Source organism: Cololabis saira, chromosome 2 (assembly GCF_033807715.1).
Source record: "Cololabis saira isolate AMF1-May2022 chromosome 2, fColSai1.1, whole genome shotgun sequence".
Lineage (NCBI taxonomy): Eukaryota > Metazoa > Chordata > Actinopteri > Beloniformes > Belonidae > Cololabis > Cololabis saira.
This window is the reverse complement of record NC_084588.1, coordinates 27671871-27697905: the sequence shown is the minus strand read 5'-3', so window position 1 is coordinate 27697905 and position 26035 is coordinate 27671871. Positions and strand designations below refer to the sequence as shown.

Here is a 26035-nt window from a genome sequence, read left to right as displayed (position 1 = left end):
TATTTGCAAATATTTACCCAAATCTACACTTGGGTCAATTTCTGTTTAATGAAGACAAAGTATATCAACTTGTTGTTAATTGTGGAGTTGTAACCCGTGTGATTAACTCGCTTGATATGACAGGAATTTACAACGTGTCTACGTATTTATAATATCAGTCCGTTATCTAAAGACCATGCCTGTTTAAAAGAAAAAAAAAAAAAAAAAAAAAAAGGACTTTGAACTTTTGACTCAAACAATCTGCAGGGAAACACTTTGTGCCTCTTTTGGCGCATTTGAGTGTTCAAGTACACCACAGCGCAACCCCTAATGCAAGTTAAACAGCACAATATTTTCAGCAGGCTTGTATTGGTGCTCACTTAAAATTACAACTGGTGCACAAATGAGAGGTGCACTAAGTCTATTCCACAACAATGTCCAAGTTGGTAATATCTGAGAGTACCCCAATGCCAACATAATCCTGACTATTTACTTTCTCACCCAGTGTGTGGAAAACGTCACATCTCCACAGCCATAAGTGTGCATATACATGAGTGCATATTGACATTGGCAGGGAATGCTTACAGGACTTTGAGCTGATGCAGTCCAGACAGGGCGTCGGGGTGGATGAATGTCAGGTCGTTCCCTGCCAGTCGTCTGGTGTAGACAGTCAAAATGAAAATGAATAAATTATATAAAAACTTTCAATTTTGTCAAAATACAATTTCAGTTCATTAAAAAAAAAAAACAACACACATTTTACATCAAAACTAAAGACTACAATTTATTTCAGAAAAAAACAAGAAAAACAAACAAAAAACCACAACAATAACAACGGTCTAGGTTGAGAACTTCGCACCCAATGTAGGTTGAGTTGCAGCTTGATAAACCATGAGGTGTCAAAGACATGTCTCTTTGCCATAGCCTGTCATCTCTTTGACTGTCACCTAGAAGAGATTAGAGCCGTTCCAGCAACCCTTTAAAACTCTTTCCATGCCATCCCAACATCAGTATTCAGTATTCCTCATGGATATAGTATTAAAATCATTTACCTCTTCATTCCCCTTAAACAATCTAACGCTGTAACATTCATCATCAAATGACTTTACCAGACCCCATATGAAATATCTAGGACAGAGGAGACATATCCCTATCCTGTTGGGAACAGGAAGTGTATATATGAAGCAGGGGTGTAAATAAGCATGGGACAAACTGACTGGAACAAGAGCCCAAGTACACTATCTGCCCAGAGAGATTAGCAACAGATTTATCCCCCTGCAACGTGAGTCAGACCAGGCTAAATTCCCAGCAACAAGAGGGCCGATGTGTCGAGCTGAAAAATCAAGGCCGACTGTGCTGGAGGACCACATGTCCACTGTGTGTTGACTTTAAACCAGTTTTCTGGTTGTATGCCACAAATACAACTGGAGCTCTTGTCCACTGTCTGGACATTTTGTATCAAAAGAAATAACATCCATGTGACCAAACTGAAACCTGAATAGCAACCTTTACCATTTCCATTTGGATGTTTATGCATGTATGCTATACATGAGGAAATGGCAAGTTATATAAATAAGCCAAATATGGACCCAATAAAAATTTCTCAGCCACATATTTGTATAATTTTTCACAATCACTTGTACGTGTCATAAAAATATAATGTTTGTGCAATTCTCAGTAAACAAGAACAAGCACATTTCAGTTTAACAAACATTGCATGCCAAATAAAAATAGGTCACAATACCCTCAGTTTTTATTTTCATGATACAATGTTACATCACTAAAATGGACAATGATAAATATTTGCCAATATCACAAGGTCAGCCACAACATGATTTCTAGGGATGCTGCGATCCGATCCGCGGATCGAAAATATGCTGCGATCCAGCCAAAAAAACACGGATCGGATCTAGCACTCCATTCCAAAAGTCCAGCTCCAGCTCCAGCTTTTCCATCCAGCACTTTCTTCACACACGAGGAAGAAAGGAGAGGGGAGGGGGAGCTCAGTGATAACAACAACCGCGCTAGAGAGAGAGAGCATATAATGTCAGTGGTGAGGCAATACTTTAAAGTTTAAAGTAAAGGATGAACAAACTAGAGCCCTGTGCAGGACTGTTTTCTTCATCCAGCTCCCGCTGAATTTCTGACCATAACCGCCCTCACCCGCAACTTGTGTGTTACACTCCCGCCCACACCCGCAGTGTTTATATCCAGTCCCGCCCGCACCTGCAAAACTCTGAGAATTCATGTCAGCATAATAATAGAGATGCATTGATTTTGTGTCTTCTCCTGTCCCGCAAGAGTCCTGGACAAATCTATCTGATTTAATGTTAACATGATAACAGCGCACTCCGGCAGCTCCCTCAAACAACCAACGTTGTTACAAACGTTTGAAAAGTGTGAACAACTCCAACGAGACAGCAAGAAGGGAAAAGCAATTAGAGAAAAGATTGCGCAGTTTATTGTGCTTGATGACCAGCCCCTGTCAGTAGTGAGTAATGTGGGATTTCAACGCTTAATTCAACACCTCGAGCCTCGCTACGTTATGCCTAGTTCTGTTCTCACCACACAGCAGCACAGGTTGCTACTGGCAGTAGAATTTATCTGACTTTGGAAAATTATGACTTTTATTTATGGCAACAGATGTCACACAAAGCCTACTTTTAGTAAATTTGTTTTTAAAATTTGCTTGATTTTTTTATATTGGCCTTTTCATGTTGAGATGTTATTTATTTTATTTAATGCTACTGCCTATTTTATGTTTATAAAAATGTAATATCTAATAAATGGCTCAAGTTTTGTCATAACCTACTGTTGTGGACTATTCATCTCAGGAAGTAATTTATTCTCATTCTGAGTCATGCCACTTTATCAAGCCTTTTCTATTATTCCACACTACAAAATAAGTACTAAACAAAGTGAACCTATTGGTCAGAACAGAGAGATAGAAATATGCGCGGGTATCGGATCGGTACTAGTGCTGTGGTATCGGTATCGGATCGCAAGTGAAAAAGTTGGATCGCAGCATCCCTAATGATTTCCATTTGATTCAGGGGCGAGAGTCCCTATGTTGATGAACAGAAGCACATCCCTTTATATCAAATTGCAATAACTAAAATAACATTTCATATTTATATTTCTGGGTTTAAGTAGACAGTTAAATGAAAAATAATTATTCCTTTAAGAAAAGCTATCTCATGATAAGACCACTTGATAACATGCATTACTGTCTCATCAATATTCTCATTTTGTATCAATGATTTTCAGTTGCTCATTAAACTAAATTACTGAGGTAGATTGATTGATCATTGAACACCTACTTAAAGGGGACCTATTATGAAAAACACGTTTTCTCTTGCTTTAACATGTATAAAGTGGTCTGCCCTCAGCCTGCCAACTCAGAGAAGGAGGAAAGCAACCAAATTCTGCAGTGTCTGTACAGCCGCCCGGATGAGCCGTCCGGTCTGATGTGACTTCTACGAGCCGTTCAGATTCTGCTCCCGTCGTTACTAGAGCTGGGTATCATCACTGACCTCCCGATACGATACGATTCCGATACACTAGGTCCCAAGACGATACGATTTCCGATACGATATGATACGATATCGATATTCTGGTTACAATAAGGAAATAACATGATCCTTCCACGCGCCACGTCCGGCCAGAGAAACCCCACCCTGCCTGGTGAACAGAAGCAGCCTGCTCACTCCTCAAGTAAGGAGGAGACTTGAGCTCAGTGCAGGACCTCCCGGGGTTGGTAGATGGAGCAATGCCCAGGACTGACTTAGGTAGGAGCACTGGGTGATAAAATGGGGGGAAAAATCGGGATTAAAAAAAAAAAAAAAAAAGAAAAAATTAAATCGATACTTGGATTTATGTATCGATAATCGTTCCTACACATGCATATCGATAAAATATCGATATATCGATATTTTTAACCCACCCCTAGTCGTTACGTAACGATGGGCGCGATTTACATCGGTTGGCCTCCGATGCGTGAAACCACGCCCACAACTAACTCCGCCGGCCGGAGCTTCCGCCATTTTTTCGTAGCGGTGTATCGCATCATTCAGGCAGCCAATCAGCACAGTGCCTCATTATCATAGCCTCCCCACCCACTCAGAATCCCACATAGATAATGAGGTTAGAGACTTGGAACATAAAGACATGGCTCAGAGGCTGAATTTCTAATTTATTTAGCAAAAAAGACATTAAGACATGCAAGGCCTGTTTAAAATAGGTATTAGATGCCATAATAGGTCCCCTTTAAAGACTCTCTATTATTCTCCTTATTAAAAAATGAATCCCAGTCTCACCTTTCCCCAGGACCAGTATTTCAAGATTCAGCCCAAAACAGCACACATCTAGCTGACTGCAACAACTCAGCTTTTTTAGTGCAGTTCAAAAAGTGCTCAAATAGTTTCACAGTTTCAATTTGTCTGGTCATCTGACAGAATAAACACTTCTATCCCTTTCTTCCAAATTAATTTTACATCTCAAAATAATATTGTCTAGTTAAGGAAGTGCTTCGAGACATGTTCCTGGGAAGAAATACACCTACTTTGAAATGTCACGTTTGTCATCATTTTCATTAACAAAAGTTGAAAAAAGGTGAAACTTGTTAAAAATCAAGAACATCACCACTTTACCAAATTCCTGGTGTTTTCAGAACAAGCAATAATTAAGAAAAACTAGAAGGGGCAACTGGAAACTTAAAACAAATAAATACAGAGAAAGCTATACTATAGAAAAATAATTTGAAAAACAGCTGACATAACATTTTTGACACATGAAAATTTAAATGTAAACACACCCTTTACTTTCTTATTTCTGACTTTAACATTTTAAATATAATCAAAAGAAAAATAATCAAGAGATTGTTCAATTATTAAATAGGATAGTTGCTATGAAACTTGCAGATGGATTCTACATCGTTTTGGAAACCTTTTCTGCAATGAGTAATATGGACTAACACTAAATGCTGCTGGTTGTAGTGACCAAATGGCAAATATTTGCTAGAAATAAATTCTGATAGCATTTTTCCTCTACAGGAAATTTGCTTTGTCTGTGGGACATTCTGGATGGAAACCTAGCTACAAAGACAAAATAATAATAATAATAATAATAATAATAATAATAATAATAATAATAATAATAATAATAAAATACTTGCAAAATAAAAAGATTCTTATATTTGTCATTTTCTATGCTTTCCATAAAAAAACTAAATTCTGTTTCACGCTTTAACCACTCAGTCATCCAAAGCAAAACAATTGATAAGCACTTAAAATATGTCATAGAAAAAATGAATGAAATAAAATAAACATTAAATGAAATAAAATAAACATTAAAAGTATTAAATACTTAAACATTGTTACTCTTATTTTTTAAAGAGCAATCTACTGAGTCAATGAAAATAACTTCATGAACTCAACAGCAAAACCATGATCAATAGTGAGCAAACTGCTCTGAGGACTGAAGACTAATGGCACGTTGGTCAATTACAAGCTTTGATTTATCGTGGTTGAACCATTTATGATACAAGCTTTATAAAAAAGTTCTCAATTTGGATAGACCTGAAGTTTGAAACAAATCAAAATAATTTCTTCAAGACTTAAAATCCACAACAACAAACGTGAGCAGATCTTTGGCCATTTCTCAATATGCGTTCTTGTGCACAGTTGTGTTTTGAAACGTCATCATCTGGAGCATAGGTTCTGTTCCAATTCTCAAGAATGTATCTGAGCAAGAACAGAGGAAATACCTGGATGCGTTACCACTTGACCCATTTTATCAAGGATGCATCCAGCAGAGGCTTCTGTAGACCAAGCACCAACCATCTAACTTCCAGGTTGAGGCGCATGCAGAACTAAGCTTCGCTGCAGTTCCTCTACTGATGGAGAGGCTGGCTCCAAAATCCAGTCAATCTCCATCGACTTGTATGTTAAAATGTCCAGATTTAGAGCAGAAATAAACATATTTACAGCCTGGTTCAAAAAAACATTTTGGTCTCAACCGTTTGATTTCACACCCATGACAACTGAGGGTTGTGAATTTTTTTGTACCACACCAGGAGAGTTTATATCAAGCAAGACATTTATTTCTAATATGACTGACAGACAGCTCAGCCAATAGCTTGCCATTATCACTTCCTCACCTGTAATCGTCATGCTGCCGTGCTATGCAAAGCAACCAGCTGGTGTATTTTCCTAGCGTTGGCTAAATGCAGCGGTTGTTTTTGATTTAACTATCAAGTAAACATGTTAAACTATATATCCCACTGTAAATGTCTGACGGAAGCTCTGCAGATACTTTGATGGGGTTCAGCAAAAGGAGCTGGGAGCAAACCTAACTTTGATTGACATGTGGTGGGCATGTGCCCATCAGCTTGCTGAGAAACATGGCTGCGGTCCGTACAAAGAAAAACTGGGAAGAGGCGAGAGGAGTTAAAGGTATTGTGACATCATTTTTAACATGCTTTTAACACTATTAAAAGTCTTGGCCAACATCCCTCAAATGTGTCTAAAAGAGTGTAACAAGAAAAACTTCACTCTAGTACTCCATTCCTGGCTTTTTATTAGTGTTTTTTTGCCCCGTGAAAAACGCTTCCTTTTGCCCCTTTCCTGTCAATCATTGCTCCGCTCCTCCTCCAAACCTCCTCCTCCTCCAGCCATACACTCACAGCGGCGTCGGAGAGTTAAGCCGGGAGCGACAGGCGAAGCATGCACGGAAAAGCAGCACGGCGAACCAGAGCAAACAATCATAAAAATAAAAGGCATGCAAGCAGCAGTGTCCCCTTGTCTTAAGTCCAGTCAGTGGCCGCGGGTCTTTTTAGCAGTTGTCCTCCGGTGATTAGAACAAAAGAGGCTCTAAACAGCGCCGTGTTAAGCCTGATTTATGGTTCCGCGTTAAATCGACGCAGAGCCTACGCCGTAAGGTTCAGCGTATGGTGCGCGTCGCCGCGTAACCCTACGCCGTAGGCTCTGCGTCGGTGTAACGCGGAACCATAAATCAGCCTTTATGGTGCGCTGGAGAGGAGGGGAGGCAGGGAGCTGGGTGGAGGGGGCGGTGATTTAGCGGGTCTATACGTAACGACCCGCCACCAAACCAGATGAGCCGTTTTTGCACAGTTATGCGGAAAATCCCAGAAAGCACACAATACACTGAATGTAAAAAGTTCGTTGTTTTTTGGGTGTAATTGATGTCAAGACACCCAACAAAACACAAAAAATCAAGAAAAATTTGTTTTTCATGTCACAATACCTTTAATATAAAGTTTTCTTCTTTTCACTGCTTTCTTCTTTTCACTGCTATCAAACTTGATTTATCATGCCACTTACATAAGTGTAAAATCCATTAAAAAACGCATTGTATAAAGTACTGGTTATGAAGACTTGAGCCAGAGCAAAGTATGGCCCATTCTCAGTTGCTTTACTGTCTCTGGTGTTGATTTTTATAACCAATTAAACTGTGGACGTTACGTGTACAGTGCTGTACCTGTTAGCCTTTTAGCGCACATGTGACGTCATTAAGAACACAAGTACACTGCTGTTCCAATTGCAGAAAGAAAGAAATGCATTCCTGTGTCCTCCAAAGTAGTTCCTGCCAACTCGTACTTGCCACGTACGGACTTCCCAAGAACGCAAGTCAGTACTTGCGTTCTTGAGAATTGAGAAACGGCCTTTGTGTTTCTCTTAAGCCACATTTTGTCGATGGGCTAATTGTATATTTTTAACATTCGTCTATTAGAAAAATTGTCACGTTTTCAACTTCCTGAAAATTTAAAGTGACATAAGTTCTCCATGGAGCTGTTAAGCGATAGTGACCACATTGCTTAATTTAATAATAATATTCACAGATTTCATAATCCAGAATTTAAAGTGAATTGAGTTTCATAAAGCAAAATGCCTTTCCTCTTACAGAAAATTCAACACATACTCATCTAGGGCATTATCCCTCTTGTGAAACACCCATTCCCACAAGTCCAGCCCTAACAAATTAAAAAAAAGAAATAAATTGAGGAAGATAAAATAATACCAACATACAACGTTAGTGTAGTCTGACAGTATAACAAACAAACAAAAAAATGCATACACGCACACACAAAATGACATTGTACAGTTACAGTTTACTAAAAAGGCATAAAGATAACAATACAACAAATCCGACTTTCTATTATAAGGAAGCACATTCAGACCAAACCACACTAGGACCCTCCCTCTACAAGATATTTGTGCCTTAACAGTTTTTGTCTCCATCAACAAACATTGCACAACTCACAAGTGGAGTACAGTTTATATCAAAACACATGATGCTGTCATGTGTAACAACATTATGAGTTGTATGAAGAGAGTACGGTCTTCTAACAAAATAGGTAACAAAAGGATAATGGCATTACTCTTTTTTACAAAAGGGATTTGCTGTACAAGCTATTCTAGTTAAATTATTTTATATGAACAGCCAACTTAAAATAAAATTCCACAGTGACTACGTTTACATGCAGTCAAAATTCGGGTTATTGCTAATATTCCGGTTACTGAAACATTCGGAATATTCCGTTTACATGGTAATTAATCATTTGGGATATCTAGATCAAACCAGCGACGTGCGGAGAACATCATGACGCAATTCCCGTCATTTCCGCTTCTCCTTCCTGTATCCAAATTCAAAACAAATGCTGCTTCGCGCAACTTTTCGCTCACCTTCTTGTAAATCTCGCTATCCCGGTACTTTCTACCATCTACAAATGCCAAAATGTTCATATCCTTCATTACATTTATAAAATTATTAGTCTCCTGCTCATTCCAAAAGTGTGGCGTGGTCTTGCGTTTCTCCATGTTTACTACATCCTGGACTCAAAGACCAAGATTCCTTGCGAACAGAGCATGCGCAGAAAACAAATTCCTGTTTTCCGTTTGATGGGGATATTCCGTTTGGCGTTTATATGACCGAATATTCGGGTTTTAAAAGAAGTAACCCAGGGGTCATATTCGGGTTTTTAAAAACCCGAATATGAGCAAAATCGGGTTATTCAAAGGGGTTATTGGTGTTTACAAGGCCGTGCAAAACTGGGTTATTGCTAATATTCGGGTTTGAAAAGGGTTATTGACTGCATGTAAACGCAGTCACTTTGTGACTTAAGATACTTATCTTGCTATAGAGAAAAACAGATATATTGTATAATAGTTTAGTTTTATCCTATACTACAACAATGAAATGTTAAAATTTTGCTGTTATTCACACCTGCCACTCAAGCATTTTACGTGAAAAGAACAAATTAAATTAAAGTTACAAGCAGCGATGAACGGGCCCTCGCGCCTGCAATTTTCACCAATATAGGTTAAGGACTCAAAACTAAGTTTGACTCTTTATGTCAAAAATAGAGAAAATAGGAACTATCAAATATTGACCAATCAGAAGAAGGGGCGGGGCTAATTTGCACCAATTATGTTCCAGGACTCAATACCGAGTCCGATGACACCACCCACAACTCTATGTCAAACCATTCAAAAGTTATGGCAGAAAGTAGGAACTATCAAATATGGACCAATCAGATGAAGGGGCGGCGCGCTTTTTGGCGTCTATCGTCGCCACGGTAACGCTTTTGACTGAGAAAAGTAATGCGCATCTTCGCAGGATCGAGACCCACATTTTGATGTATAACACACCTGGGTGCACGTTACGGTTCGGGCTGCATTATGGTCAGATGGATACATGCCTAACCACATTTTAAACCGTTTTTCTAAATCTTCCACAGACTGTTGACTGCTCTAAACGGCACGCGCTGACTGCAGTTTGTTGTTGTCAATGTCATCGGATCGACCTGCTTTGAACTATTATTTTGAGAACTCCGATAGGGGCATTATCGGCTGATCCCGATAATGGTTGCCGATCGATCGTTGCATCTCTACGAAGAACAATGTAACTTCTAGGGGTGTAACAATATATCGTGCCACGAAATTTCGCGATACAAAAATGTCACAATACGTGTCGTGGAGGTGACAGAGTGTATCGCGATATTGTGTTATTAATATTAATCTATTGTGTTGACTAGAAACGCGCATCCGACCACGACCGGACCGCGCGGACCAAAATCTTCCTCCGCTCAGAATAAACTAGTCCCGTCTTGTGGTCCCGTTTTGAGGTCTGAACTTTTACTTATGTAAGTCTGGTGTAGAGTTAAGCCTTACCTTATTAAATTAAACCTTTTTGGGGTCATGAGTAGGATAAACACGGAGAAACTTCTGCTAAGTTCCAGTGTACTTCAATGTCCCTCAACAGCGTAGGATTTTAAAACATCAACACAGCACCTAGTGCTGTATCACTCCGCCCAATCTAAAACATACTAATTACTACAGAAACTGACTAGTGTCATTATAGTCCCTGATTTACATCAAATATAAAGAATATATTTATAAAATAATGAACCCTGAATTACCAAAATAACCTTAACAAAAATAAATCTCCTCTTACACTTATAAGGTGAGCATGAATCAATCTTTTTTATGATGTAAAATTGTATGTATTTATTTATTTAATTTTAGTAGTTAAATTTCTGGAAAAGAAAAAAGTCAAATCATACATGAGAGAAACTATTCAGTTTGTGGCAAAATATTTGTATTGTATGAAACTGAAGATGCATAATGCAAACCTGACATTTACTTTTAGTTCAGTTTGTGGAAAATGGTTGGCCTGGCTTTCTCTTTAAAACTTAAACAGTTATAAAGCATTACAAACTGTAACAATAGGGCAAATGCACAGCATTATTTTGTATTTTGTGTCTTTCAAATAAAAGAAAATTTCCTCATGACTACCTCATTCAAGGTTGTTAAAAAAATAATATATCGTATCGTATCGTTATCGTGACCTCAATATCGTGTATCGTACCGTATCGTGAGATTAGTGTATCGTTACACCCCTAGTAACTTCAAATATGCATCGGCATCTTTTTAAATATTTAAACCCTATTTTTTTTTCAAATTTTACTTACAACAATATGAAATGCATAATTCATATATCTGACACTGATGAACTGATAAAAAGAAAGCCTGCCAATACAGATGGTTTTTCAGGTAATTTTTCAGATTTTTTCAGATAAAGAACAAGTTGCAAACAGAAAGAGTACCTCTGTCATCACATCTGTTGAGTTTCCGGGTCTTTGGCACAAAAAAAAAAAGCGGAGCAGATTGCGTGACAAAAAAAAAGGAATATTCATCACTTGTCTCCCTGTTTGAGGATGGACTGTTCTCTCTTTTCTCTTTCTGTCAGCTCTTCCGCTCTCTATTTTTGCCCTCAGGGCTCATGCTCCAGTTCAGACACTGCTGCAGCCCTTGAGCAAAAAAAGTAATTCACCAAAGTTCACTGAGACAAGCTTTCTGATTTTTTCCCAGAATAAAAGGTTAAACAAATTCACAAATGAAGGGTTTATGTCAATCAAAGTGACTTTCTGCTAAAACAGACACCTTAGCAACAGTCCATCAATTTCAAGGACTCAAGACAAGACGGAGAGACTCTGAGTTTTTTTTAGCCTTGTTGCCATAGAAACAATTGTTTTGCCCTCTTCCTTCCTGCCTTGCATTCCTCCACACAATGCGATGAAAACTAAAATGCCTTTCAACAAAGCAGATTGGAGTGGAGTAAGGAAAAGAAGAGGGTGAAGACTTGGCTGGTTGAAAGATGCACAAGAGCTGAAAAAGCATGCTAACAAGGACCAAGTGACGTGGGAACCACCACACAATGTTTACTTCACTGACTGGTCATTTGTATTCTCAGGGTTGCATGTTACCTTATATCAAATAGACTGATTTTTATCTTTGACTCAAAGCAGCACTAAGCCAGACAGAGAAGCATTGAAAGAGTGCAGAAATAACTTCCATCAAGATCAGATATACACCCTTCAAAGAATCACCAGTGCATAGATGTGCTCTTTCTACCTCCATAATCCCTTAAAAGCCACAATCCACACCGGATGTCTCAAGATTGTTGCTTCAATACGTGCTGTCTCGCCGCACCTTTTTAATTGAGCTTTACGGCATCTTTCATAACTGCTCTTGCTCAATTCAAGAATGCTGATTGATTTGTTACCTCATGCTTATTTTTTTCCCCCTTGAAGAGAGCATGTTGTGTGCCTATACCATTTGTCCTACAGTAAAAACGCAAACATACAGGTGCATACTTTAAAAGAAAAAAACGCTTAAGTCAACAGCATAGAGAGTAAATGAAACCTTGACACAGTTTAAAAGGGGTATGTACTTACAGTTCCTCCAGGTAAGGGAAGTTCTTGAATATATATGCAGGAAGCTCTGTGATGTTGTTCATGCTCAGGTCACTGTAGAAAGGAAGGAAATATATTGTTATTCCTTTATAATTTACTTTGTTTTTGTAAAGTTTTGTATAACAAAAAGGGTTACTTTCAAGTTTTTGCTGACTTTAAACTAAAATTAATTTTAAATAACTAAGAGGGCCATGTATGTCTAATATTACTAAAAATACATACTAAATATAACATGAACATATTAATCTATACATTATATTTCAAACACAAATGTTAATTTTATCTACAAAGACTCCTATGGTAGCTTTACCTCTCTGACTGTACCTATGCTAAAGTTAAGAGGGGGAAAAAAACCTATTTAGCTCCAGGGATATTCATTTTTCAAATCAACAAGTAAAGATAGGCATGTAGCAGCATGAAAAATATGCACACAAAACTTGCTCTGTTTCCCCGCCAGGCCTAATGAGAATATATCCGTTTACATTTTGTAAACGTCTTATAGGTAGAACAGTGCAGGATTTTCAGTTGACCAAAGATGTAAAGGGGTTGCCACAATGATGGGTACAAAAGCTGACTTGGGTCTACCAAACAGACTTTTACAGGGCAGGTGACCTCAGGTGTAGATCTCCATCTTGATTAGGAATTCACTAATCTGCTTCAGAAAAAAAAACCCTAGATGCCAGATCTAAAGAGATGGTACAATCAAGACTGGGAAAAAAAACATCCTGGATTCACAAATGAAGAATCCCCCTACACCCTCCCACCCTTTCACTCTCCAACTGGCCATCTTGAATTTCACTGCCAGATCTCTCTCTCGAACCTTGTGTGTGGGCCCCCCAAATCCTAGAGGGATCATATTGCTCTTCATCTGCAGACCCCAACTCACTTGGACACGCAGGCATACACACGTTAAAAGGTGGATCACTGTCCCAGCAACTTATATCCCAGTTCCATTTACCTGTCTATCCAAGTACCATACAGACTGTGAAGCTACAACAATGTCAACATCAAAATCCCCCCCACAATATTTTTTTTTTTCCTTGTCTGACATCTTTGGTGGTTTGCTGCAACCACTGCTGCAGTTCTGCCACCACTGTTGGTCAGATGGAAACATGCCTAACCACATTTTAAACCGTTTTTCTAAATCCTCCACAGACTGTTGACTGCTCTAAACCACATTGCAGGGCTGGAGAGTAATGGAGGCCTGAATGGCTCTATCACACTTCCTCCCTCCCTCTGTGTTTGGCTGCTTTAGTCATTAAGGTCCTGGCCTGTCCAATCTAAGACAGATTGAAGAGGACACTAAAAATGCAGCTGTGATAAATGGTGACAAGCCTAAATGCTTCAACAAACAGGTATCTGTAAATTCCTTGCCCATGTGCTATATGGCTTTATTTTAAAAGAGGAGAAACAGATGATCTCAGAGAGATAAGATGTATTATTGGTAATGCCTAAACTTGAACATTTAATGAAGAAATATTAAACAGGAGATTATTTTAGCTCATGGGCACGCAAACATAAACCATGCATGAAGTGGTGAAAAATATCCAACTCTTGGCAACCCCCATTTCTCCATCGTGCACTGAAAGCGTTGGTTACCAATAAGGTATTTGCCTAAGACTTTGCAGGCAACAGATAATATTTGTGACGATGTAAACTTAATGGTAACCACCAACTTACAACAACTGTCTTACAATAGGCTTAATTGTCTCTACACACATCTAATAATTATAGGGTTTAACTGTTTACCCCATGGGACTACAGACCAACACCTTTTTCCACCACCAGAAGCAAGACTACTTGTTACCCGCGGGCCATCAGAGTGGCAATAAAAAATAAATAAAAAATTGGTAGCACCAGCACAAAATTATGGAGCACCTCTTTCACCAACTTTACTAAAATGTTTTTATCCCCATCTTTACTGCCTTTTTACTTGATTTGATAAAAAAAAACGAATTAGGAATTTTTATTTTTTTTTTAAACTCAAGCAATTTGATGAAAGTATACCTTGTTTTTTTGGTGACTCATCAGATAAAATGGCATGAATTTGAGAATTAAAAGGATATTTTACAAATAAACAGAAGACAATGGTCTCTTCTTCAAACTAATTTGATTTCTTTTGCCTTTCCAGGACTTCATGCAAACCTTTTTTTTGGTTGCAACATTGGTTGCACATAGGTCCATGCTCTTGTAGCACAATAGAAAAAACTTGAATGAGAAAACAAGTGATGAATGTGTGTGTGTGTATTTGTGTGCGGGGCCACACACAGTGCTGTAACCAGCTACGTCAGCAACCCTCTACCCGCATCTTTCACGGTCTGTGTGCTACTGGTGAATCACCTACATGAGCTGCATAAACAAATGTAATTTTTCAGCAGTATAATGGTGAGAAATTGACAAAAATAATTGTTGACTCATCAGGGGAAAAGAAAATTTAAAAGAAAATGGAAATTAAAAAGATAAGTCGAATATCAAATAAATAAAAATAAATATGTATTATAGTACGGCTGCAACGATTCCTCGAGTACCTTGAGTAACTTGATTACAAAAAAATAATCGAGGAATTTCCTCTGCCTCTAAGCCTCATTTAATAAAAAAAATTAATTCAAAACTCACGTTTCGCACTGATTTTTTGCGTGGAAAAAGACGGCAGGTTTTTCGTAAAGTGTATGAACAGTTTTGCTGTACAGACACCAGCCTGAACACAGTGACAGCAACAATTGTGAATCGCAGCAAAGCAAAAGTAAAAGGAGGAAGAGACAGAAAATGTCGAAGGTGTGGGATAATTTTAAAATTAAAGATGAAGGTCCCGGTCCACACTGTGTAAGACTCTTGTTCCAAGTCCTGGTCCACAGCCAAGCATTTCTGTTTAGATGTATAGGTTCTGAATGTGAAGTTGCACAATTTAAAGGCAGTGTTTAAGAATATTTGTTATTTTATTTTTGATACTTAAGAAAAATAAGTGGGAAATAATTATATTTATTTTTATGTCTCAGGAAATGTTAAGTTTGAAGTCATTTTATTTATTTTTTCAATAGAGAATTTTACGAAACGGTTTATTAGCTTGCATAAAAAGTAAATGTCAATTATTCTTATAAAGGAAACAACTTGGTTGTTTTTAATTGAGTGATCTGTTTTGTTTTCTATTGTATATTTATAATTGGGCTTTAATTAAGCAAAAGTATGTTTTATCTGATTAATCAATAGAATAATCGATTACCAAAATATTCAGCTGTAGCACTATATTATAGAATGTTTTTTTCATCAGGAGCGGCATCTTTATTTCACCATCAAATATATGAAAGAAAGGGGTACCTAAAAACACAATCCCCATATTCACTTACTACAGTTTCTATATTTTTTCTTTATCCCATCTGTTGTAATTCTACCTGTCTACTTCCTGGTTGAAAATAAAAAAATGAAATTTGAAAGTATACAGTACACGGTTTCAAAAACAGCCCGTGAAGTAATGTATCCTATATCCTCTGTAATAGTGGCCTTCTGGCTCTCTTGGAGGAGGACAGCCATTTTGGTGCTACTTTGCTAGAGCTAAATGTTACACTAGGTCCTGTGTCCTCTTTCTCACAAGTCCATTTGATATGTTTTTAATAAACTACATGAAAACATCACTTCATTTTTCATCACCAACATATATTAACTCATTATAATAATAGTACACATACTGGAAGAATTGCGGATACTGGTGGGAAATCAAATGATGCATATACTTCAACGGTGTGCCACTGAGCAATATATTACATACAGTAAGTTTAATCTTTCTTGCACACAGAATGTGGTGCTGTCACACATAATTGTACTACAAGAAAATTGGACTATGCTACAAATTGTTTTACAAGTGACATATGTTGTACTGTACAGCCCTGCTTTCAAGTGCTACCAGAAACTCTGCTGCATTGCATCTGTAAATCGTTCTGCATAGTTTATGCATCATGCTGTTGTGGTTCATGTTTAAAGGTTGTGAAAGGGGTTTTTCAACTCCAGGAAATGTATATTGCGAGCAGTATATTAAATACACTGTTTTTACAGGTGAGCATTCAATGTCAGGAGGAATCGCTCTTTTACTTCTTCAAACAGTACTCCCACCGATTCAATGTTCCACCATTATCAGAAATGTGGAGCTGTTGTGCAACAGGAGGGTGTGAATGATCCCTTCTTAAGGAAAATTAATGGATGAATAATGCAAAGAGCTAAAGTGATAATGAAGCATTCACCCAGTTCACAGAAAGATGACCTCTTGCACACCACTGATGCCCACTTGGCATTAGGATTGACCCCCTTTCTCACTCACTCATATGATGCATGCACGCTCACACTAAATTGCAACACCACGGCAACTGGCAGTAAAGGTGATTAAAACATATATTATTGAATGAAGTGTCCTTCTTTCATGTCTAATTTATAACTAGCACATAATTTAAACAACATCAAGCAAAATTCAAAAGCTGAGGGCTTAATAAAAAGCCATTTCATAATTATGAGATTCATAATCTGATTAGTCGATAAATCGTTTCAATAGTTGAGGAAATATCGACTATCAGAATAGTCATTAGTTGCAGCCCTAGTTGACCTAATGGGATGTATTTCTGTCATTACTGTATATTGGGCTTGTCTACTTGACAACCAGAAGAAATGGCAAAAAATACTGACTTTTACCAATACTTCTGCTGTTTTAGTCTGTGGGGACAGAGGGAAGTAAAAAGGCAAAAGTTTGTGAACGGTTGACCCATAGCCAGCTTATTCTGAATTACACAAAAGCTACATGAAACCATCAGAAAATAGTAACTTAATCAGTTAGTCTTTTAAAATCTTCATAGCTATACTTATCACAGGACCATTGTATAGTCCCCCATCAAATCTACTAGACTATACTGGGGGGGGGGGATTAAATAAAATACTTCAAATCCGAGTTCCCACACGGACATCTTAAATGGGGGACTGGAAGTTTGTAGTCAGTCCCGGACTCCCACATGAGCTTGTTTTTTTTCCAGCTACCAGACGTCATGGCTAGGGCTGTCCCGATACTTTTTCACTTCCGATATGATACCGATATTGCAGCCATGAATATCGGCCGGTAACGATATTATATCAAATGTGGCTGACATATCTTGTCCTTGCTACATACACACACTTTTGTTGTGATCACGTAATCTCTACATGATGGAGCCGGGCGCTTTCCTTCTTTGGCGGGCGGCAGCAACGTTAAGGTCCATTACCGCCAAATACTGTGTTGGAGTATAAAGTGTCACCTAATTTTTATAGGACAATAAAAGGCTGGGGTGGACTTTGTGGAATGAACTACTTTCATCAGAGCGTTTATATCTGAGATTTCAGATTTAGTCCAATAAAATCCTATTTTGTTTTAATGGGCTGATATCGGGCCAATATCCGATATCGGAACACTTAAGAACACTTCGGTTTCCCGGTTAAAAACAACAGACAAACCCACATAGATAAGACGAGAGCAGTGTGCCGACGTTGTTTAACAGCAACCGGGCATATTTCTGGCAACATGTCAAACATCATAACGCATTTGAAACGGCACCATGCGAATGTCGCTGCTTCAGGGAAAGAAACCAGCACCGTGTCAACGCAGCTACCTTTGGCATCTAAACAGGCTTTTGCCAGTAATTCAGATCGAGCTAAAGCTATAACTAATGCCATTGGTGTTTTTATAGCAGCGGATCTGCACCCATACTCTGTTGTTGAGAACACAGATTTTAAACACACGTTTTTTAATATTTTATTTATTGGACTTGGTAATAGATTTATTTCTATTTTTTTTTTTTTTTTATTCCTATTTTTAGATATTTTTTAATGTTACATTTTTATGAGAAAATGTATAAACCGTTGTTTGCAAAAGTTTATAATTTAACAAAAAGCTATTTTTATGTTGTTTTTTCCTCCTTCCTATAGCGAAAATGAACCGAACCGTGACCTCAAAACCACGGTCACCAAAATCAGACTTTATCTTGTCCATTGTAATGCAATGGTTTTCTATTCATTTATGGTGGTTTCAATGAGTTCATAGGAGTTGTGGCAGCAAAACTACCCCAAATCATCAACCCATCATCACCTTTCTCAACAGAACATGACACAAATGAAAGGCCTATTACACTGACTTTTCATTGAGAAACAGTAAAATTACTCAAACCTCAGCTTAGACTTATTCTTCATATTTGAAAAATGAATACAAAACTCAGAAAACTTGATATCAATAGCAGTAAAAAGACAAAAAAAAAAGTTTTGTTGGTAAAAGGGAATTGATTTAATAAACTGAGGGCTAAATTAAGGGCTAATAGAGAGAGAGGGCTAGAAAACTTAGTATTCCCCCATCCACAGCCCATCGTCTTTTTGCAGGGGAACTCCTAACATACTCCTTTCACCTCTACTGACCAAGAACAAAAGTATCAATCAGTTCAATTGGATTGAGCCAATCATGTAGCAGGCACATTTTACTTGCAGTGTCCTTAGACCCTCGACCCCCACAACTCAAATTCTGAAAGTCTTAGTGTTTTTCACAGTAATTAAGGACCTAAGTACAACTGAGATTAAAATTGCATTAACACCCCGATGCTCCCATAAAGTGCACAACAACCTGTACTAGACCATACTAAAGAGGAAATCTATATAGAATCAGGTGAACTATAAACCCTCAAACTAGTTGTTTGCTTTGTTACTGGCTGAGGGGCCTCCTCTCGTCTGTCATCTGCTTTTCTGTGATAGAGCTGTTGACATTACAGAAGCCAAAATTGAAAACACAGAGGGCTGCAGGTAAAAGTCCACGCCAACTCTGTTTTATGATTTATGGTAAAAATGTGTGGGCTTCCAAAACTATGATTTTCCCACAAATCAACTGTAAAAAGAATAAACCTAATAAAAGGACATCTGATAACATCCATCCTTGTAATGAGTTCACGTCTTGGTTTGTGAGTACCAAATCAGCCACTACGTTTGTTTATTTCTTTAAATTGACACCACCTCTTTTCTGTTGCTGGCAATTCGTTTTTTGTTTATAATGCTGCCAAATTAATTTGAAGCACATGATGATTACAAACAAATTCCAGGTATTGTAAGAGACAAAATCTAAGATCTTTCTTTGAGATGTAGTGTGGGTGCATTAGCTGTGAGAGAAGGAGCGCTTGCAGCTGCAATATGTCTCACTAATCCATCATGATCCTTAACCCCACTGTTCCACATACAAAAGAGAGAGGGAGTGGGGAAAGGACAACTAAAGTTCAAGACACCAGGAGAACAAATGAGTGTAGGACCGAGAGGGGGACAAACAACCTTTCACATACTTTTAAACCTCTGAGGAGAAATCATTAAGCAGTTTAGTCTTTAAAACCTGTCAGCGTGCACTTGGATTACTATGTGCACAGCAGAGTGTGAGAGTAGAAAACAACAACATATTGAATACACATATTCCTTGTTTTTCCTATTCGTGCAGACAGCAAGCAAGCAGAGAAACGGCAAGGGCAATGTTATCAATTTGTAAAACACTGTTTCATGTTGTGATCTGAGGAAAGCACATGCCAAGTGGTCCAGTTATAAGCAGTATGAATTGTGTGACATTCTTCCACTCACTGTTTAGTTTACCTCACACATACTTGACGATGTTGATTTCACATGGCACAGGATTGGTTCTCGTTTGACAACTCTTGAGCCACAATTCTCATGTGGGAAAACAGCATAGAAGTTTCCACAAACAAGAACAAATCTTTGCACTTTTTCAATGTGAATATGCAGGTAATCATCTTCAACAAAACACCCATTTGAAATACATGTGTAGCTAAGTAAAGTTGAAGTCGCTCTCTTTGAGTGAGTACATTCAGGGGTGGTTACTTTGGTTTGTGATTAACCCAGTGGTTGTGAAATAAACACTCACCTCATGGGGCAATCATCAACTATATCGTCAACTCTCCATAAAGACTCAATTTACCCAGGGCCCACTTGCTTTGCTTTTTTCAAAAACTGAATGCCTGACCTCATAAATAATGTAATTATGGCACAAGATTCACTCCCAAGTTTTGTGCACAAAAAGTACTGGGAACAAGGCACTGCTGGCTTCCAGCCACAAATTACTCTCCCAAATCTGGTCCTTTTGTGACCTCAGCACTTGCTACATTACTCAGTGATTCAGTCACACAATGTTCAGGACCTAAATGTTAAAGTTATCGTTTTACAAGTTGTCAGGCAACACACTGATTTTTTTCCCCCAAAATACTAAGCACATCTAAGATTTGCCTCTAAAATATTTGTCAGGAGCCAAAGAACAATACAAGTATGATTTCCCTAGGTTGAACCAATCAGTGCAGCCACCAACTTAACATCCAGTATAATATAGTTCACAAAAGCACTTTTCACACATAGGTTAGACGGTATTGGTCCAAAAAGAAGCCATCCTTATTAAAACGCTGTTACAGACGAAACAAAGGTGTCACATCAGCCTGTGATTACACACAATTAACTGGCTTTGCAGAATCAAATGAGCGATAGAAGCGCTGTTGATAAAAGCAGTGTGCTCTGCCATTCAGGTTTGCCCTGATACACTCTTGCAATTCAATTATGTTTCAACTCTGTTACACCTCTGTCCATTAATTCAGATTTTTTCCACTTAAATACAAAGTTCTTCAAGATTTAGCTTTTATTTGTCAGAGGTGATACCAACAGATGCAGAAGAAACTACCTCTAGATGCTCTTGGATAAGAAAACAAGATATCAACGGAACAAAGCATAGGCAAAGTGACAACCAAACTATTATCAAAACAACATTTTTTACAAAAGACATCCAAAATGGCATGTAGCTGTATAAAAACACCAGGGGATGACTGTTGTCAGTAAAAACCAGTTGATCCAAGGTGTCATTAGCAAGTCAGCCGCCCTCTTGGTCGTTTTGAGTAGTGCCCCTTCAACATTCCTGTAGAAGTCATTACATAAAGCCCACCCCTGCATTGTTGTGATTCCTTCGATACGTTCTGTTCTGGTGGAAATGTCTGTGAATGGGAAGGAGCAATAGACCCATTTCATGAGAAAGTTTACACAAAGTGAATGGATATGGTAGGCCTGTTCATCTGTTTCTTACTCCCAAGGTGTAACAGAGGCACAGTGAAAGTGCCCCACTGTTCCACCCCGGGTCATTCACAAACAAAACAAGGTGGAATATCGGCAATATAATCCCAAATCAAGAGTAGAGCATGCGAGGAACATAAAACACATTTTGAAAAAAAAAACAAAAAAAAAACTTGGAAATAGTAGATATAAATACTTTGGTGCTGTAAAGCTTAATGTTAAAAATCCATTTATGTGAATGGCTTTGGGTTCACTTGAGTGCCTTAAATGATGCACCATGCTCCAAGACAGCGGGTAGTAATAATACTTTCAGTCAATGCATGGGGTGTTGAGGTTAAACACACAATTTTATCTTTTTAGACACGAGTTTAAAAAAAAAAAATCATTAAAATCATTCTAGTTTAGAGCTGTAAAGGTGTGTCAATTACAAATAATTTAAAATAAAATAAAAGCCGTATAAATATAAATCATATAGCATCTACTTAAAATTTTCTACGTCAAAGTTGAGACTGTGTTCCTTTGTTTCATACCATGCATATTCAATAATATTTTTAATTATGAACTACAAGTGAAAGAAAATAAGTCATGTTTACGTGTGTTGGAATCTTAGAACCGTGTAATGGTAATGTTTTGGGTTTTTTTTCTTCAATTTTGACAATTTACATATAAACTGTGCACAATAACAAACATCCTCATTGCCGATTTATCTGCAAATGTATTTCTCATTACTTCAGTTTAAAATTCAGCAATCAAGATCAATTAATTACATAATAATGACATTTGTCTTGGGTTTCTGGGGTTCCCCACTTGTATGTTTCAACATACAATACTAATCATATTCAACAGTACAAATTTAAGCCCCACACGTCCATCTTGAAAGTATAGTTGGCAACAAGTTATCAAGCTTTGGCTGCTTTAACCTCTTAAGACCTGACGGAAATTATTTTCTTAGTTGTTTTGGGACCCCATTAAGAAATGAAATATTATGACAGACAACAAAACATGTGATGTCCACATGTGTGTATACCACGTCTGACAAGGTTAATTAAACCTGCTTCTATCTATACAATATGAATCCTAATTATATTCCTGACACCACAATTACAACATCTCATACTAGATTCAGACTGGAACACCTTACAAAAAACCCTTAAACTTTCTGTTCTCACTTCCATCTCCACCTTCAAACTTCATCTTTTATTAAGTACAACCGACTCCTGCACTTGCCTTTAGTCCTCCTTCATGCATACTGACTGTTTTACTTGGTTAATTGTTTTATCTTTTGTATTGTGTTTTAATGTATTTTTGTGTATTTATATAACTTTGTTTTTTTTTCCATCTTAGCTCCCTCCCCTTACCCCCCTAGGCTGCACTTGTAAATAAGAAATGTGTTCTTAAATTGCTTGCCTGGTTAAATAAAGGTTAAATAAAAAATAAATAAATAAATAAAAAGATTCAGATGACTTTATTAATCCCTTTGGGAGGTTCCCTTGGGGAAATTGACATCTCCATCTCTCTCACACACACACACACACACACAACACTGTCATTTACAAATCAAACACCCCAAAAGCCAAACACCCATATAAAGATTAATCTAAAAAAAATAAATAAATAAAGATAAAAATAAAAGTGAAAGGTAAAAACAAAAATAAAAGCACAAATTAAAAATAAAAATAGAGAGTATGGTGCCATAAAAAGAGTTATAAGGATAGAAAAAGTGTGGTGTAATATTGCACACATTTATTGCACACAGGGAAAAGTTTACCCAGTGATGTTAAATCTCCATCACTCATATGCTTTGCAAACACATTTAGGACTTCATGGTGAAGTAATGACATGTATCCAGCTGTAGTTATGGAGTACTCACAGGTAGTAGGTGAAGGCGCTGAGGCCGGAGGGGACCACGGTCAGCCCTCTCCCGGAGCAGTCCGCTCCCCCATCCTCGTCGCAGCTGCAGGAGGACGAGCACACGGCCGTCGCCTGCCCTTGAGCAGCCGCACCGGCTCGGAGGAAACACCACAAACATGTCCACAACAAACCCACGAGCATTTTCCCCTCCGTCAGTTTCAGGTGAAAAGCAAGGGGAAAGAAGGGGAAGAAGAAAGCCCTTTGTGTGGTTTTCTCTAGCGCGGACGTCGAGTTCTCATGTGGTGGGTCGGTTTGGGGGCATGAGGAGATGAAGCCCAACCGTCGCTCTCTCGCTTTTCTTTTTTTTTTCCTTTTTTTTTTCTTTTTTCAAAAACAAATTTTATCGTCCAGCACTTAATACGTTTCAAAAATGCGCAGCTAGCTCACAAAGCAGACACCGCCTTCGATAAGCAGCGAGTTACCTTGCTGGGAAACATTTCTCAGCCCCGTTCGCTCCTATTAGTCCATGGAAATAAAGTAGCAGCGCTGGCGACGGGAACGGCAGCCTACCTTGCGCTTTTTGCGTTTGCGTTGTTCCATTAAATAACCAAGAAGGTAAAAAAATTAAAAAAGTCGAGCTTTCTTTTTTTGGGGGGCGGGGGGGTCGCTTTAGACGCTGGTTGCTCCGCGGATACTAAAGGTTCAGCATACCGGACGGTAATTAGCGTCCTGGTTTGTTTCCTTGCAGGAGAGCACCGTCAGTGTTCAGCCATTCCTCACGGCTCTCCCCCCTCTCTCTCCTGACATCAACAGAGCTGCAGCTCCACAGGCACCCTACCGGACAACCTGCAGCAGCACACACACTCACTCACACACACACAACCTGCAGCAGCACACACACACTCTCACACTCACTCACACACACACACACACACACACACACACACACACACACACACACACACACACAACCTGCAGCAGCACACACACACTCTCTCACTCACACACACACAACCTGCAGCAGCACACACACTCACTCACACACACACACACACACACACAACCTGCAGCAGCACACACACACTCTCACACACAGACACTCACTCACACACACACAACCTGCAGCAGCACACACACACTCTCACACACACACAACCTGCAGCAGCACACACACACTCTCACACACACACAACCTGCAGCAGCACACACACACTCTCACACACACACAACCTGCAGCAGCACACACACACTCTCACACACACACACACACACAACCTGCAGCAGCACACACACACTCTCACACACACACACACAACCTGCAGCAGCACACACACACACACACACACACACACACACACACACACACAACCTGCAGCAGCACACACACACTCTCACACTCACACACACAAACCTGCACCTCTGCGTCAAAGTCTGCCAACCGGTGCACACACTCCCACACCGCGAGTTACAACACAGTCAGGTAAAACATTTCACGTGTTTGTGGAGAGTCATTATGACTGTCTCTGCGTGTAAGGCAAGGCAAGTGTATTTATATAGCACAATTCAACACAAGGTAATTCAAAGTGCTTTAAACACAATTAAACAGTAAATAACAAATAAAATGAAATAAATTTATGAGAAAAGAAGGTAAAATAATAAAAAGCACAAGTTGCTGAAAACTAAGGGTACTAAGAGTACCGCAGGACGCAGGTACACATCTCATTCGCGATTTTCAGAAAGTATTTAATTTAAGAGTATGCTTAAATATCAAATAAATGAAATAAAATGATAAGCAAAGAGGTCAAATGATAAAAAGCACAAGTTGTTAAAAATTAAGGGCAGTAGAGTAAAGCAGGTAAGTATTTAAAGGGGACCTATTATGGCATCCAATACCTATTTTAAACAGGCCTTGAATGTCTTAAAAAAAAAGCCTTTGATTGTTTTTGCTAAATAAATTAGAAATTCAGCCTCTGAGCCATGTCTTTATCATCTCATTCTCTAACCTCCTTCTCTATTTGGGATTCTGAGTGGGTGGGGAGGCTAGGATAATGAGGCTCTGTGCTGATTGGCTGCCTGAATGATGCGATACACCACTACGAAAAAATGTGCGGAAGCTCCGGCCGGCGGAGTTAGTTGTGGGCGTGGTTTCACGCATCGGAGGCCAACCTATGTAAATTGCATTTTCGTTACGTAACGAAAGGGAGCAGAATCTGAACGGCCCGTAGATCCACATCACACTGGACGGCTCATCCGGGCGGCTGTACAGACACTGCAGAATTTGGTTGCTTTCCTCCTTCTCTGAGTTGGCAGGTTGAGGGGGGACTACTTTATACCTGTTAACATGTTTTTCATAATAGGTCCCCTTTAATTTAAGAGTATGCTTAAATACCAAATAAATGAAATAAAATGATAAGAAAATAGCTAAAATAATAAAAAGCACAAGTTGTTAAAAAGTAAGGGCAGTAGAATACAGCAGGTAAGTATTTAATTTAAGATTAGCTTCAGTAAACAGTAATGTTTTTAGGCCTGATTTAAAGGAGCTGACAGTTGGAGCAGACCTCAGGTCTACAGGAAGTTTGTTCCACCGGTGAGGAGCAGAATAACTGAACGCTGCCTCACCTTGCTTGGTTCTTGTTCTTGGGACACACAAAAAAGCAAAAAACCAGATCCAGATGAACCTCAGGGTCTGGGAGCTTCATAGGGAACTAACAGATCAAATGTATTTTGGTCCAAGACCATTCAATGCTTTGTAGACCAGCAGTAAGATTTTAAACTCTGTCCTTTGACTCACTGGAAGCCAGTGGAGCGATTTCATGACCGGTGTAATATGGTCCAGTTTCC

General features: G+C 38.6%; 1 protein-coding gene across 2 annotated transcripts in view; it reads right to left on the bottom strand.

Moving 5' to 3' along the window:
• The window catches only part of lgr4 (leucine-rich repeat containing G protein-coupled receptor 4), a 41201-nt gene extending 17207 nt beyond the window's left edge, over positions 1-23994 (bottom strand). The window contains exons 1-3 of one of the 2 annotated variants that reach the window (XM_061742191.1): positions 23214-23994; positions 12236-12307; positions 565-636 (exon numbers count right to left, since the gene is read on the bottom strand). In XM_061742191.1, coding sequence (XP_061598175.1) covers positions 565-636; positions 12236-12307; positions 23214-23395 — 326 coding nt within the window. In that variant the 5' untranslated portion in view covers positions 23396-23994. Of the gene's footprint in view, positions 1-480; positions 637-12235; positions 12308-23213 lie in introns of those variants that run through there. The other variant, XM_061742199.1, reaches the window with a different exon arrangement.
• Between the last annotated feature and the right edge of the window lie 2041 nt (positions 23995-26035).